Below are 17319 nucleotides of genomic sequence, written 5' to 3'. Positions count from 1 at the left end.
GCCTCCAGGCATGCCCACTGGTGGTGTGTTGCAGAAACAACACTGCCTCCTTATTGGAAAGCATTTTCTTTTTGAAGCCAAAAGTCAGCTAAACAGTGTCTTTCTGTTTTCCCCTTCCCTGTAAGTGCCCCCAAAAAATCGTTTTTCATCAGGTTCGTATGTCACTCTTTTTGTGGACATCTGTATTGTCTCCTGCGAGCTCCTGGAATTGAGTAAGGCACACACCTCGAGCAAGACAAAACAAGGTGTGTAAGGGTTCCTCCCACAAACGAACTGCACCAGGAAGAGAGCTGTACATTTTGACTTCCCCAGGAATCTCTGCCTGCACTCTGTGTTTACTCACCTCAGGACGGATTCAACAAAAACTCTCAAGGCTTTCACATGAATCCAAGCCACAAATGCTTCACTGAAGTTCACCTTCAGCCAGCGCAGTAAGGGGCCCTGTGAGACCAGAACAGTGCTTTGATCCCCTCGCTGAATGAAGCAGGTCCATAGCCAACACTGCCACTGAGGCCATCATGGGCTGCTAGGATAGTTCCCAGGCAGCCTGATAGTGGCTCCCAGTCTATCAGAAACTCAAGTGACCTTGGCCATATCATTGCTATTTTTCCCATGCCTCAGTTTTATGGGCTAAATGGAGCTCACCAGAGACATCTGGAACCGTAAGGCCATTTCTGAGAGAGGTGCTTAGGCATGCTGGTAGCAAAGGCTGCCACTATGTGGGCCACCAGCTCACAAGGTGCTACTTACATATTGCTGTTTCTTGTCGGAAGCTAATTTCATCAGCTCTTCCTTTTCACACTTCAGTTCCTTCTCATCATAATAAAATTCTCGAACCATGAACCTACAATTGAATGGCATTTTCTCTCACAAGCCTTAGTCTAGGCAATATGCACACTCATTTCTTTTTCCCCAGGAGAAGCAGGTATGGGAAGTTGCTAGCCATTTAACAAGTTAAAGTATGTGGAGTGTAGGAGTTGAAGTCACTCCCAGAAAGCCAGCTTCCTGCTCTCAGCAGAATGACAGCAGAAAGGGCAATTCCAGGATCTGTAACTTGGAGTTTAAAGAACAGGATCACTGATTCTGCTACCACAGCTCCTTCCCACCCTGCCTTCTCAGTGGCTTTAGGACCAACAGAAACCCAAGCAGTCAAGAAGTCCTAAAACCAGTGATGGATTCAGCATGCTGCACACCCAACAAGCCTCACCTGATCCTCATCTCTTGCTAGCCTGCCCTGCCCAGCAGTCAGGGCTTCTTACCTGTTCTCCCTGGCTTTAGCCTTAAAGTCATCCATCACTTTTCTAAATAGGGTCACAGTGAAGAGTCCTCCCTCTGCATCCTCAGCAATCATTCTGTGGGAGGGAAATCCACTGCTGTGATTTGACATGGCAAATCCCTCATGCCTTTTTTAACCTACCTTATCTTGATCTTTTGCAATTCTTTTTATTTTCATAGGAATGATTTTTTTACCCAAGGTGAAAGGATGAGTTATTATGGCTTTTGCTAGTGGAAATGACAGTATGCTGAATTATTCTATGCAACAAGAAGAAGCAATTAGTAATGCAGATTTAGTGTTTCATCTTTTTATAAAGTACTTTCCATAAAGCTCCATGTGATTACATATGTCTGAACTACACCTCAATTAATGTAATAAATTGTCTGTTTTACACAAAAAGAAGCAATGGCCTGTTTGAAAATAAATAGAAATAAATTACTGGAAAAGGGAAGCTAATTGTAAAAAAAACTTACCTTTTTTTCTTTCATCTGTACTTTCCTCCAACAAACTACTTTGTATTTGAATTGCAAATACATTAATGTGGAGCGTATGCATTTAGACTAGTGATTTCCTCTAGGATCCACCAATTTGAGGGGCTGAAACATGACAGGGATCTCTGAAACAAACACAGCTTAATTTGGAATTTCACTTACTTGGTGGAGCGAGGTACTACCATATCTGAAAGCGATTCATAGGTCTTCTGCCACTGTAGGTAGCTTGACCTTTGAGCAACACAAAACAAAGCACAGTAAATAAATACTATATACTGGAAAGCAAATGTTGATACATATAGTTAATTAAGCTAATAACTTAGGGGTAGAAGGGTTGAGCTCCTTATGCGTGGTTATGTCATTAAGACACATTAAGCCTCTCCTATCCTTTCTGCTCCTAGTCACCAGCTGAGGAGGTGCTTCCCTCAATGCTACACCCTCTGTCTTCACCTTGGATCTTGGCTTGAGGAAGGGTCAATATCAGGAAACTGATGGTGAGAAGAATGTGGCATATACTTCTAGGCTGCCACACAGTGTCCCATGCTCCAGGACCCCTGCACAAGCTGCTCTGGTCCATGGGTGCTACATCTGCTATGTGCAATCCCAGAGCTGATCTGGTGCTAGACTGCACTCATGGTGAATGTCAGCCCTGTGAGAAAGGGAACAAGGGTATGGTAAGAGATTGCAAAGAGAGAAATCTCTTTTTAGTGTGAATAAACTCACATAATGAAGTCAACAAACACCTCAGACAGCTTTTTGCAATCTGTTTTTCAGAGACAGAAGAGTGATGGTGCTGTACGTGTGTGTTGGGACAGGGCTATATGGAGAGGAAAAGTTTTGTGTAGGGCTCTGAGGAGAACATGGTGTAACTTCGCCATTGGTAGCAGTCATCCTACATATAGCCACTTACAAAGGCACAGCCAGCAGAGAGAGATTGTGAGTTGAAAAAGTCTAATTCCTTTTAGAAACTGGCTATGCTGCAGTAAAAATCTGGTTTTCTTTTAGCTCATACTATTCCTATCAGGAGACTGAGAACCCACTCATAACCATGAAGAACCTACATGCCAATTGTCGTGCTCCAGCTTTGATGGAGTCTTTGTCTCCCTCTTTTGTGCTAGCAGACTTCACCTGTGTCTCATGAGCTGCCCCAACCTGACCCAGTATCACCTGGTTCTGGTGCTTAGGCCTGGGACTCAATGCCACACAGGGTGTGTGCACACACTGTTGCCTTACTTTGGCACCACGACGAGCAGCGTGATAAGATACTCGGAATTCAGAACAAAGTCTTCTTTGTGCACAATGTCTGCCAGGGTCCGGGTCAGCAGATTTCCCCTAGAAAAGAAGACAAAGTAAAAATAACAGTAGCAGGAACTCAGCAGTGGAACATTGGAGGCATTGTGCTGTGCGTGGAGATGCTAATAGCATATACTGGGGTAGAAGAAGGCCTAGAAGAAGGTAGCTAAAGGACAGGGCTACACTTCTTAAATGGCTGTTTCATTATTTTTACTGCAACTAAAAGAATCAAAAAGTAACTAATACTAAAGGACACAATATTGGTGACTAGCAGGAGGCCAGTTTATGCCCTTTAAACTTTGAGGTTTAGGGTTTAGCACCATTCTGCTGCTATTGTTTTTACAGTAAGGGTGTAAATACTTGGGAAGTGCACATCTGCTCCCAGTCATCGCCACATCTTGTGGGAAGCACCTGCTCTCTCAGGAAGCCTGTTGAGCTGCTTGTGTGACCGTGCTGCAGGCAGAGTACTTACAGACCTAAGCCATCACAGCAACCTGGCATTCCTGGACTGTTGTGGACACTGAGACACCTCCTGCTGAACAGCAGCAAGAGCAGCAGTCTCATGCACAGGTGGGACCTTCAGGACGTCTCCAGGATGTCTCCACACACTAAACCCCCCTGATCACATTAATTCCTAGGACATGTAGATAGCCAAGGCTGGCTGTATATGGCTGGAAAGCACTAGGTGTGAAGAGGAGTTGCCCTCCCTGCCACTCGGCAGGAATGAAGAAGGACCTAAACTATTAGTTTTGGGTTTGAGGTTCACTGGGCCAGTGTAAATATTAACTAAGTGGCTGGTAACTTATTAGATGTTTGTTCAACCCAAGCTATCTGGCCCTGGTGGACACCAGAATTGACAGCATTTAAAGATAGATGGAATGATGACAAGGAAGATTGTCCCTGGCCATGAGGTCTCCATTCTTCTCCCTCCTCACATTGCTGGAGCCCTGGCCAGCAGGCTGCCAGCCTGGCTGGCTGCAGTGTCAGGCAGCCACCTGTGTCCTGTCCCCAATCGTGAGTAGAAACAGTAGCATATATGAGCATGTGTTGGGTGAGGGCTTGTACAATGTCATCTAAGTTGTTTTAAATTTGCTACTTACTGGATTTTATCATTCTCCCCAGTGATATCCTAGAAAAAACCCCAGGTATCAGCACTGACATAGGCAAAGACCATAAGCAGATGAAGACAGGAGAGAGAACATTTAGGAAGCCTGAACAGTGCATTACCTGAACCAACAGAAGGAAAAAAGAAAACAAAAATATAACTGGGATGCTAGTGAGGTGCAGGATCAAGCAAGACAGAGCTGTTTCCTATGGAAGCTTTGCAAATGCTGTTCAGAACATATGGCACAGATCCATATGGCACAGCCATGTGGCAGTTGGCACAGCTCATCTAATTTCTGACTCCCTGAAGTCCCATCAGAGCAAAATAGTTGACTTCTTCCAAGACTGCCTGCTCACACTGTCAATAAAATCCTATTAGGAACTTCAGTCTCCCTGAGCTGATTTGGAGATATGCTGACCACACCAGCTGCCACCTGTTCTCACTGGGTCTCTAAATGCTCAGCATGTCCCAAAGCTGGAAAAGTTGTTCCCAGAAGAACACAACAATGGGTGTGAGCACACACTGCCCACATTTCAGCCACACAACAGCATCCCCAGTGCAAAATACCTACATAGTTTTCTTCTCCAGGCTTTGCAAATTTCCTTTAATGTTGTTGTATGCAGCTGATCTGGTCTTCAGGTCTGTTTCTATTTGAGTCACTTGCTAAAACAAAGAGTGAAAAAAGGGAGTCAATGCAGTGCTTGAGGCCTTGTTCTTGCCTCTGTCCCACAACTACCACCTTAACACAGAGAAACAGCTGCCAGCTCCCCTAAAACCACCAGCCTGTGGCCAAAAGAGAGCCGGGGTCAGTGCTTCCCTGGGGCAAAGGCCTCTGCAGGAAGTAGGGTTCAGTCAGCTGTTGCTGTTGCTGTTGGAGTGCTAGAGCTGTACCTAAGGGGCAAGTTCATGGTTTTATTTGTTACCTACACTGAACAAAAACACATCATCCCTTTCTGAACGAACTGACAGTGTAAATAATTTATTCAGCCTGAAGGCTTTTGATTTAATGTCAGACTAACAATTTCATGAAAAACACCTCTGAAGTGGAGAATAATATGGCAATAAATGAAAAAAAAAATACAATGAAGGAGATTAAAGTGCATAAAACATATCAGTGTACTCTAGTGAATCTGATGAAGTGCCATATACTTACAGACTGGATAGGTTTCAATAGATGTATCATTATTATTGCAGTAGAAATTAAAATAATATCAACTGCTGCAGTACAAAGTGTGTGCTTCTGAGTTTGTTCCTGCCCAAACCAAAGGCAAAGGCTCCTCTCCCGCCATGAGAGGAGGGATCACAACCAGCCAAAAGACATGCTTCCCCATGATGACATCTTAAAATCTGGAGTACAGTTTACCTTTGCTAATGCTTCTGATATATTCTTCAGTGGCTGCTTTATGGGGTATTTGGCCATGTCCCACTCAAACCGTGTCAAGTAGCTAATTAGGTCAACTGAAAATACAAAGAGATGCATGAAAGCAGATAATGTACCAGATGGCAGGTCAAGCTTTGGGGAGTACTCCCCAGCTATAGCTTAGGCATAGCTTTGATTAACTTTAGATCATTAACCAGAAGCCCACTTCTCAATTTTTACAGAGATTTGATCTTGATCAAATATGCACAGATCCTATGCCAAATCTAATCAACTTCCTAAACATCCCCAAAAGTTAAAAGTTAAACCAAAAATCTTTTCTGCTTTACACCTAACAGTACAGAAAAAGTGTAAAATTATCTGTATCAGTGGGACACAGCAGTGTACAGCTACTCTTCTTCATAGTAAAAACAGTTTTGTGTAATCTCAATCTTGATTTCTGCAATATGCCTGAATTTAATCTCAGCAACAGCTATTAGAAAAATACTTTGTGCCCAGGACCAGCAGTAATATTCAGGGCTGCTGAGAGCTTGATCAAAGGTACTAAGACCATAGCAGATGTCACTTCTCTGTGATTCAGTCAAGTGCTCACTAGAAATCAAACAAATGCAGGTGCGATGAGGAATTCCTCATTGACTTTGCACACAGAGGTCCTCATTTCACACAGAGACTATTTATATAATAGATAAATCCAGTCACAGCATCCAAGAAGAGAAATTCACAGCAAGGACCTGTGCATGCAACCCCCACAACAAAGCACTCTCAGACCACAGGGACCAATAGCTTCTTCCCAGAATGAAGGGGAAATGAACACATACAACACCCAGCTCCTAGAACAAGATTTTCCTGTTTCACTGTTGAAGATCAAGGGCTCTTAATGTTAGGAAACATTAAGGCTTAGTACATTATGGTACCAAATAAAGAATTCTCCTCCAGCAGCTAATGAAATCAAACAGCTCTTTGTCTGAGTCCTGAGAGCCTTTGGATGCTGAACTTACCACTACATAGCGTTCTTGCAGACCTTTCTAGGATGGGGTAAAGTCATGCATCCTGCCACAATGAGAAGGGCTGGGACTGCCCCCCAGAAATTTAGGGAGACAAGGGGAAGGCAGCAGACAGAGTCTTAAGGTCTAGACAAAGAGGCCAGAAGCACTGTCACATAAAGGGTGGGCTTCCTTCCAGACCAGGAGGGTAAATATGGAGAATGTCTGGGAAGTTGCTCTAGGGTGATAGGGAGCAAAACAAGCTCAAGGTGCCAAGGAAAAGGACCATGCATGCTGGGGTCCTTCAGTGTTCTTTGCTGCCTTGTTCAGGGAGTGAGTTCAGTCCCACAGCAAGGTTTGAGCACAATTTCTTGGGCTGGACTTTGAGGTTTAGGGGAAAACTTCTTGAACCAAGATGCACGAGAAGGAATGTGAAAAACTGTGTAATTGCCATACTACCAGGCTGAGGGTACTCTGCACTCTCATGTGATACTGAATACCCTTGGCAAGAGAGCACTATCCTTTCCATGGGCTTCTCTCACCCCACAACAGAGTCAGTTTACCCTATTAGATTTCCAAAGCATGGAAAATCTTATGTTAGGAGAAATAGGCTTCTTAGCAAGAGATAAACTGCCTGGAAGGCAGAGAGCACTTGCCATGGCAGTGTTTTCCCCCTGTTCCAAAACCACAGCTGTGTCAATCTCCCCCACATTCAATGGACATAGGGCAAAGATCCAATCCTTCCTGCTAATATCTCATCAGGAATGAGCAAATTATCCTGCACAGGGAGGGTGCAGAAAAGGGGCAAAACTGCAGAAGACTGGGAGAGCTATGACATAGCTGCTGTGTGCACAGTTCTCCATTGATGCTTGCTTGTGATCTCTGTGGGGAAGGCAGAGAGGTCAAAAATACTTCAGCAACAAAGTTCACATAGCATTTTCAGCACGGGGTACACAACACAAGGATTCCACCCTGCTGCCTCTCTTCTAAGCTCATGTGCTTAGGCTTTGCAGACACAGGCTCTTTAAAGACAGACACTAACCAATTTATAGCTGATGAGATATAAAAGTTCCCTGAAGAACTTCATATGTCCTTTCTATCCTCACATTCCCTGAATCTCAGTAGCATCCAAATGTTGGGCAGTTGAGCACAGCATGAGTTCTCAGCCCGGTTTTCCAAGCTCACTCCGGAGTGAGCTTGCCAGTGCTAGCTGGCACTGGTGCAGGTTAGTTAAGTAGCCTGATCTTGGGGATGACACAAACTACTGTGAACACACTAGCAGAGCTGTGTTTAAAATGGCAAGCAGCCCCAGCCCACTGATGCTCCTGGAATGGCATCCCTCATTTATGGAATCTGTCGAGTCATGTCTAAATGGCTTCACAGAGCTGCCCACCTAGGAGAGATGATTCCTACCAGCTCACAGCTGCCCAGGGAACCCATAGCCTGCATGTCTCATAATCTAACTTACACACCAGCTCTAAAACACAGTGTTAAATACCTCCCCTCCAAAACACTCAATTCTTCAAAATCGTTATGCTTCCCATTTTGCTTTGTTTTGGGCTCACTATAAAGAATGGAGTTATTCCACCACTTACCAAATTTTATAATTCATTTAGGATTAACATTTCCATAAAAGGAAGAGAATTTAGTACGAATCTTTGAAGAAAAGCTTTACTTAGATTTCAAGAAAGGTTATTTATGCTGTTATGATATATGAAAAGTTTCTATATTACACAAGCATACATTTCCCTATATAAGAGAGAAATTTGCACATGGCTGCTTTCAGCTGTTGTACACTGGAAAGTTGAGTATCTGTGTGTGTGTGTGTGTGCAAGTTCATGTAACTAAAAGTGCTTTATTTTTTACTATTTTGCATTTTTTTTTTCCTAAAAAGCTAGCAAAAAGACTTTTTAGATACACAGCTACTACCAAACTGCTATTGGGGTTATATACAAGTGAGCCAAAGTCAGTGTTACTTAAAACCATCTTGGGATGGTCAAATAGTATGAAACAGGACCACACAACAAGAAATCATGTCTTATAATTTTGTTTCTGATTTCACAGCCTCAAGAAAGTCTTCAACTTTATAGTTCTTTTACTAATCAGAAAGGGAAGGAGGAAGAATTGGTCCAGTAAAGTTGCTGATGCTTATAAAGACTGACACTGGAATATATTAGGGGAATCCTCATATACTAAAGCTGACTTCATTTTTTTAAGATGCAGTCAGTAATCTTAAAAAGGTTAATGTCCTAATCCAATATGATTTGCTTGGATGACCAAACCCAGAGAGAGGAAATTAGTAACACATGCAAGTAATTTCCATATCTTTCTAATAAAACACATGCAGAGATAATAGGGGGAAAAAATGGTGTAAAAAGGGGAAACAAAGGAAATTAATGAAACCTGTTGTTTCTCAAGTCATAGGGATATCGTGATCAAGCTACGAGGTTGTTACTTGAGAAATCCATCGTAACCTGATCACTGTATCTCTACAACCAGAACAAGACTTGTGTCTAGCACTAATATACACAAATGCATGCATGTAACAACACCACAACCATCAGTCCTCAACATACTTTGGAGACATTTCATTTTATCCTTTAGCCCTGAAACACAGTAAATGGGATTATTGTATTTCTCGAACAGTTGCACCCATCAAACATCAGTTTTATATTATTTAACGACATTTCTAAAAGAACTTCCTCCCCATCCTTTATTAATACAAGTCTGAAGTACAACATTGCAGACAAAGGGAGATGGACTGTACACTCTTAGTTTATCCAAAAGCATCATGCTGTAAGTCTGTAATCAGCATGCATATCACATCCAATTTTGTTGTATTTTTCCAGAATAGCTGGGCAATGTAAATTACTGTCAGATCACTGACAGTTGTCATACAACCATACAGAATGAGATTTAGGTGCCCTTAAGAAATCAAGCCCAGGCAGGGCACAGGTGTGCTAAATCATGTTAGGAATGAACAAGGATGTCTCTTACTTTCATCTTCACTCCAAAGTTAGCTTCTGCTGAGAAAAATGGGAGCAGGCTAGACACATTCTTATAAAATGTTGCTGATGGTTGTCCTTTCTGAAGTGTGAGGGTTTCAATTCCACATACTCAAATTCTGAAGCAAGCAAAAGCACCATCAATGCATTTAAACCCCCACATTCACAGCACCTACCTCCATTGGCCAGAAGATTTTCCTGGACTTTATCTTTTGAGTCCTCCATAACTTCTCCTATGTACTGGGCTATTTTCTTTATGACGCTTAAGTGTAACAAAAGAAACTTTGTTAGTGAAGAAACAAAATTATTACAAAACAGTTTCACAGTGATCTGATAAACACAGAAATGACCAAACAAAACACTTCTGAAGCAAAGCAGGTTAATTTGCAATTCAAATGATAACAAAAAATCTAGGACAATGCAGAACTAAATGTCTTACCTCTAAATACACTGATCTCTGCAAAAACATAGGTAATGTCATTTTGCCTGTGCTCTGGACTTACAGAATATCAAGATTCAGTCTTCTGTACACTCATTATATGCATAGCCGAAACCAGAAGGCAAGAAAGGCAAGAAATTAATGTTTAAAACCCCCAAGGTGATGAAGGCAAAGAAGGCTACATACAGACACTGACTGAAGATCTGTTCCATAGGATGCTAAAGAAATTCTTAGGGCTCGCTGAGAAAAGGTTCTCATAAAATACTCAGGGCAAAATAGCAGTGTTATCTTGCTTGATGGGGAATTTCTTTCTTATTTCTTTTCTTCACAGGATTCGTTTTCTCTTCTTTTTTTGCATGGTGGACAAGACATTCCTTTAAGGTGTAGGAGAGCTAGATTCAAATCCTTCTGCCCAGTTCAGAGTAGCGATTTGTACAGAGACCCTCCTAGAGAACACAATCTCCACTGTGCCACTTATTCTTTGCCCATTTTAAGAAATGGATTAATCAAGTCACTCTAGAAGTAGTTCCCCCTGTCTCCAGGCAAAGTACCTGTTTCATACAGGCTGCAAGACTTTCTGGTTGTTTAAGTATCCCTCTGCACTCAAAAATATTCACAGAATTTGGCCTGCAGTTTGCTAACTGTCCTAGGTTGACTACACCTTGTATAAAACCCAGCAGCTACAAGGTTACTGCCTGATCATTAAATTGGCAGAGACACGAAGTGGACATAATCCTTGGCATTGTGACAGGGAGTGAAACAGCAGGCTTTATTTCTGCTTCATTTCTCTTTCTTTCCTTACTGAGAGGGAGACTACAGCTGCAGATGAGCTGGAGACTGAAAGGGCATCTACAGTGTTTGGACATTGTGTTACATGACTGAACAAGGTGTTGCTGTGATCAATCCTATGGTTTTCAAGAGCAGAAAAGGGACTTTGGGCCAGGTATACATACCTGGAAAACATCAGAGAAGAGGATTTTTCTTTCATGTGCTGCAAAGCAGTTGCATCTATCTTTGTTACTGTGAAGAAACTTAAGAGTCTTGGGAAAGGTTTTCCAGTCCTATGACAGGTAGGAAAAGTCTGAGATTGCTGATGCTGCCAAGAATACAGTACGCAAAATTTGTGCTGTTTGGGGTCAGTTCAGTCTGAAGAAGAGAAGATCTTGTCATTTCAATATATAAAGGGCTCCTATAAGAAAGTTGGACAGAGGCTTTTTACTAGTGCCTATAGTGACAGGACAAGAGGCAACAGTTTTAAACAAAGAGAAGATTTAGACTAGACATAAAGAAATTCTTTACTGTGAGAGTGATGAGGCACTGGCACAGGTTGCCCAGGGAAGTTGTGGATGCCCAGTCCCTGGAAGCAGTCAAGGCCAGGTTGGATAGGGGTTTGAGCAACCTGGTTTAATGAAAGGCTTTCCTGCCCATGGCAGGGAGCTGGAACTAGAGGATCTTTAAAGTACCCTTTTAACCCAAATCATTCTTCTCATGACCCTGGATAAATGCAGTTCAGAGTGCCTGCAGGAGGAATCTATATCACTCCAGTTCTCATCCCTTTCTCAGAGCTGCTGCAGTTTTTCACCACCTGGCTTCAGCCCCATAGGGACCCACCAGCAGCTGAGGGTTGTTAGAGCACAGCACATTTTGCCCATACTCAGGCTGTAGGGGGGTTGAGGGATCCAGCCAGAGGTTCCCTGACAATTGCAACCTTGCCAAGCACTTCTGCAAATATCAGCTTGTAGATAGAGCTGTTCTTTGTCTCCTTCATGATGCTCAGAGTGCCCAAAGAACTTGTAACAGGACAGAAGTTGGTAAAACCAGCATAGCAGGAGGCTAAAGACATTATGGAGAAAGCAGTTCACAGGGACATGTATAAACCAGGAGTTTCTCCAAAGGACCTGAGCTGCTTTCATTACTCTTGAGTGCATCTGGTGGCTGACCTGACAGGTGGGAGACAGCTCTGGCCTCTCTCCATGGATACAGAGGGTGGGACAGGTGTGTGCACGTGACAGTCCTACCTGCCCAGGCAAGGTACCTGCCCTTCCCACCCACACATCCTGTGGTCCCTGCAACAGGATACAGCCACACTGTGTGGATACACTGTGCCAGAGATATGTTCTCCAGTCCTGCCTTAGCCTCTGTGCCTTACATTGCATTATGTGAAATGCAAGTGGGATTGACTCACCTAATATATTTCCCATGCAAAGACAGAACCTATCCCCTCCACGCCACTGATATCTGGGGTAAATGACAGGAATCAGACCCCTGGAGGAGCCCCACTAACTACACTGACATCCAACAATGGGCAGTTTTCACAACCAAGTATCAGATCCCTGCCTTTAGATAAAATGAATCCCATCTTGAGCAAATATCATTATCAAATTATGCATTATAAAAAGAGAGAGTTTCAGCAAAACTGCTTCAAGAAGTAGTAATTAAAATCTGTAAAGGGAGTAACTCAATTTAATCTATTATTATGTCTTAAGACTCTGATATTTTGCTTCTGCAATGGCTGCAATGTCATTAGCTTCCAAAAAAAAAAAAAAGTCTAACACTTTAAATGATGCTGGAAAGAAAGGGTGCTACCCACCAGGCCTCCAAAACACTGCAGGGAGCAGAAGTCCTGCAATCTGAGGCCACTCCCAGGTATGCCACTGACCAAGGACCAGAGAGAACCCCCGGGTAAGAGTGACCCAGGAGACCGTCAGCTTTTGAGAGAGCTCCATGCTACCACAGGATGACATGGAAAAACACTCCTCCTCCCTGTGTAAATAAATAATAAAAGTATGTGGAAACAATAGCTCCTGCAAACTCTTGCCCCTTCTCTGCTGTCCTGGCAGGAGGCAGCGCTGACAGGTTTGCACTGCCTGGCTTTACTGGCAGCTGTGTTTATCCAGCAACAGTTCAGCAGGCAGCTCTTTCACAGGACTGGAACATAAATGCTCAGGTCATCTGAACAGGCTTGAAATCCTCTGGATGCCATTTACTTCAACCAAGTGCGAGTGCTTGGCATTTTAACCCTTGAATCACAATTTAGACATAAAACCTGAGGCATTTATTTAATGCAAAATGCTTTTCTATGTCCTTGTGGGATTCAGTCAGCTAATACCTTTGATTATTGTTATTCTCTGTTACTACTCGAATGCATTTTTCTTATTTTTCAAAACATTGTTCTTATTTTTAAATCTTGTTGCTCCTTCCTGGTTACCTATCTTGACAGGTAAATGAGACAAACAGGAAGAGTCCTTGCCTCAGCAGATTACAGTGGAAGGGCCTCACTGACCCCTTTGCTCCGTGCCTAGAGCCCATCAGAGGGTAAGAGTCATTACTGGCATTAAAGGGACAATTAGTGGAGTAAAGTGGTGTTCAGCTTGAACAAGCAGCTGTATCATGCTGCCAAGTAAAGACAAAGATAACAGGAGTCAGTGAGCCTAAGGAGCTCCTACTGACATTTCACTTCTAACTGCCCTCCATGATCTTACATGGATTCTGCACTTTTCAGAATTCCTAATTCTTCACAAAGCTGGGAATTTATTATGCCTTTCTGAAAAATCAGCTCCGATGATTTCTGGCAGCCCTCAAACCCAGATCACACAGCTGCTTCCTATCTCCTACCCTGACTAGAGACACAGAATCTCAGAATATTCAGAGTTTGAAGAGATCCACAAGGATCATCGAACACTTTCCATTAGAACACATAGCAGGTATGGGCACTGTCTCCCCCCAAATTTGCTCCCATTTCCACTTCCTCAAGAATCTCTGCAATTGAAGAAGAAGCTGGAACATGTTACAAAGAATATGGGGCAGTATTTTTGGCAGGGTCATGATGGAGTTGGCTTTGTTCATAAATTAAGTTGCTCTGTCTTGCTTAAAAGTCCTGAAAAAGCTGTATGGTTTAGTTTTAGGTAGTCCTGTGAGGAGCAGGGTGTTGGACTCAATGATGATGATGGGTCCGTTTCAACTCAAGATATGAATCATATCTATGATTCTAAAAGATCAGTCTTGTGTGCTACCCAGAGTTATCATATGCAATCATTCTAATACAACCCTTGTGTAGCACTAGTAAAATCAGAAAACAAAAATGCTATGGAGAAATGTATTCTAGCAGACCAACTTTTACCTAAACTGCCTAGCATAAATGCAAAGAGTTTATATCAGGGTTTCTGTATTTCTTTGCAACTGCCACACAAAGATCTGTGAAAGGATTGAGCATATTTAGACAAGAAAATGCTTATCAGTCCAGACTGGGAGAAAAAAAGGCAAAAAGACCCAGAGCTAATTCATATGTGTGACCAAAACTAGGTAAGCTGCCAAAGCAAAAAGTAGAACAAAGCAGAAAAACCCAGAAGCTTATACCTTCACTGCCTCAAAGTCTACCTTGTTCCATAAAGTATCTTAAAACCTGGCATTTTCTTAGATTGCTGTACTACATTATTCTTTTGTATGCCCAGGTCAGTTTGTCCCAAAAGGCGAACTTGGTAATTATCAGCAAGGAGATCATGTGAGCCTTTGCTGAAGTAGGTTTGATGCAATATGAGTCAATACTCTGGTTTTTAAGGAGTTTAAAAGTCTGAGAGGGAGCAGTCTGGACTTCATTCAAAATAATATAATCCTTAGAAGTCCTCTACCTGGTTGAAAAGGGACAGAAGGTTCAATAGAAATATTCTGTCAAAACAAGATCAGGGAGGGCTTCACATTCTCTAAGTGTTGTTTTATCAAGTTTCTCGATGAGGTGGGAGGATGTTCTTTAAAACAAAAACAAAAGCACAAAACAAAATAACCCCACAACCCACCATTTAAAGCAGTTTTCTTATGAGAAACAGCTTCCCTAGCACTGCCACTTGAATGGATTGCTGTGCTGCCAAAGCTACTGTGGATATAATTCAGCTAAATTTTAAAGAATGATCCTTTCTTTGTGATAACTCCATGACAATCAACACAAGGGTTAAACAAAGCCTATCCACTTTAGTCCAGTTATAGTCCAGGCTGAACTGAGTCAGACTGAGGTGAACACAAGGACATACCATCCCATAAAAACAATGTCTGTTTCTCATTTGTAGGTGGTAAATAAGATCTATTTTACCTTTCAGCAAAGCTATCAAGTTTTCCCAACTCATCTGACAGACCAACAAGAGCATCCAGTGTCCCCACCTGTGCAAAAGATGAGAAATAGGTGAAAGATGCACAACTTGTCTAAGGCTTTTGTTGTCAGAGCCTTAAGGAGACTGACTTGTCCTTAGTACATGTGAATTTAACAGTTTGGCAGAACCTTATTTACTTGGTGGAAAATAGTAGCAATTCCTTTACCAAAAACTAGGGCATAAAAAGCCTGTTCCAATAAAGGGAAAAAAGTATGTGTAGTCTCAAGATTACACGTCAGTGTCTTTCTTCCTGTTTTCAGTTCGTCCTGTATCATCAAGCTGCATAGAATAGTCTTTAACCAAACAAAATCATGACTGGAAATGCACACAAATAATGCACACATACAAACAAGTCAGATGTACTGAGAGAACAAAGGGAAGCAGCACTTATTCAAAAGGGGGTGTCAGTCTGTGTTCTCTGTTATTACCAAAGCAAGTTTCTCACAAAGCCATTTCTGACCAATATCTGCTTTTTGAATCACTGTTAGTCATAACCCCATATTTATGGTATTGCAGCATAATGCCAAACCTTTTCTTGTAATGTTGCCAGCACAACATTATGTAGGGTCAATCTAAGGGAGAAGAAACAAATTTTATGTAGAACAAATAGAATGCAAATGGGCATCTTCAGATACTCCAAATGCTTTACTTCCTTCAATACAGCAGACTCTCACCACCACCAGTGGGGTAAGGTCCACAGATGATAAAAATAAGGTCAGTGGATGATAAAAATCTTATAAATCTCAGGTGTGCATACAAAAAAGCAACACTCTTCTCTCTGTCAGTAGTCTTGCTGCCATGGCTGTGGATAGTCAGCTACTCCCTTTGCATTAGCACTCCATGATATACCATGCTGTATGACTTTGATCACTAGGAGCAAATTGTACATGGAACGCAATGCAGTTATTTAAAATCTCACTCATGTTCACTTCTCATACATCTACCCTTCCAATGTGAAGCTCAGCTTCAAGCACAATGATTTATTTCTCTCTGATCAATTTTCAGTTAACTGAACACAACTCATCCCCCAACCAGTCTCTTTCTACTCTCTGCATATTATCCCAAATGATAAATCCCTGCTGCTGTTTTGCCCATACACAAACCCCTTCCTCACTTACCTTTAAGTCTGGAATATGGAATTTACTGTTTCTGGACAGGTTGGATTTAGATGTCACAGTGTTCATTCTCTCCCACGCCTGTAGATTTGTTTTGTCTCCTGGGGCAGAAATTAGCCAGAACTCTGACATGATCTAATATTTTCCCTTCACTGCTGGTCACTGTAGAAACTCAAAGCAGGTAAGTGGCTAAAAGAGCACCACACAAAATGTGTTCTTCCCTAAGAACAGAAAGAGTTAGAACAGATCACTGATTTCTTTTCTTCAGAAACACCAGGAGAGTGAGTCAGTTGTGTGTCTCAGGCTGAAATGGAACATGACCTTCTCCAGAATGTCACGGAAAGAGTGTGGCTGTTCCTTCCTTCTCAGGATTGTTCCATCCAGTTTCTGCATGAAGAAATGAAGCTTCCTCCTCCCCTTTTCCCTCCCAGTCTGTTCCATTTGCCTTGCACTTTAAGTTCAGTGCCTATTGGGGAGCTTGGGGGCTTCACCAAACCACCCAAAAGTAATAAAGAATTTCTGCTTGATAAATATTCTCTCTCAAATTGTTGGACATTTGCAAGGAAAAATAAAAGCAAGACCTCTGCAGAACATAGAGGCTGAAAAAGATGCCACTGGCAAGACAGAATATTGCTCTCCTCCGTGTTTTTTCTTCCCAGGCTCGATAGGAAGGAGCTGGAGGAAGGCAAGCCCTGGTGTACAGGGACGGTATCGGCAGAGCCACACAGCTGGAACAGTGGCAAGAATAGAGGGACAACGACTGTGGTGCGAAGCAAAGAGAAGAGGGTAGGAGAGCGAGCAGCTGGCAACACACCGCAATCCTCCGTTCCTTCCCGAGAGCTCCCGCGGAGCATCCCCGCCACACGCTCTCGCTCTCAGGTGCGCGGGACAGGGCAGGTGCGGCACTCGCCCCTCGGCACCCGCGCCGGGCCCCGCCGTGCCCGAGCGCTGCCAGCACGGCTGTGAGGGGCTGCCGGGGCCCCGCGGGACACTGCCCGCTGCTTTACCTGCCCGCTGCTTTACCTGCCCGCTGCCTCTCCTGCCCCTGCCGTGCCTGCGGGCGCCGCTCCCCGTTCCCGCGCCGCTCCCGGCG

General features: G+C 43.0%; 1 protein-coding gene across 3 annotated transcripts in view; it reads right to left on the bottom strand.

Annotated features, from left to right (window-relative positions):
* Window positions 1–17319, bottom strand: part of ATP6V1C2 (ATPase H+ transporting V1 subunit C2) — an 18703-nt gene extending 1384 nt beyond the window's left edge. The window contains exons 1-11 of one of the 3 annotated variants that reach the window (XM_053937236.1): window positions 17250–17319; window positions 16230–16447; window positions 15054–15121; window positions 9708–9793; window positions 5529–5623; window positions 4737–4828; window positions 3001–3099; window positions 1930–1998; window positions 1260–1352; window positions 751–844; window positions 344–441 (exon numbers count right to left, since the gene is read on the bottom strand). In XM_053937236.1, the coding sequence (XP_053793211.1) occupies window positions 344–441; window positions 751–844; window positions 1260–1352; window positions 1930–1998; window positions 3001–3099; window positions 4737–4828; window positions 5529–5623; window positions 9708–9793; window positions 15054–15121; window positions 16230–16358 (923 nt within the window). In that variant the 5' untranslated portion in view covers window positions 16359–16447; window positions 17250–17319. Of the gene's footprint in view, window positions 1–343; window positions 442–750; window positions 845–1259; window positions 1353–1929; window positions 1999–3000; window positions 3100–4736; window positions 4829–5528; window positions 5624–9707; window positions 9794–15053; window positions 15122–16229; window positions 17198–17249 lie in introns of those variants that run through there. The other 2 variants (XM_053937234.1, XM_053937237.1) reach the window with 2 other exon arrangements.

Source organism: Vidua chalybeata, chromosome 3 (assembly GCF_026979565.1).
Source record: "Vidua chalybeata isolate OUT-0048 chromosome 3, bVidCha1 merged haplotype, whole genome shotgun sequence".
Lineage (NCBI taxonomy): Eukaryota > Metazoa > Chordata > Aves > Passeriformes > Viduidae > Vidua > Vidua chalybeata.
Note: the sequence above shows the minus strand (reverse complement) of the source record. Positions and strands in the feature narration are given on the sequence as shown.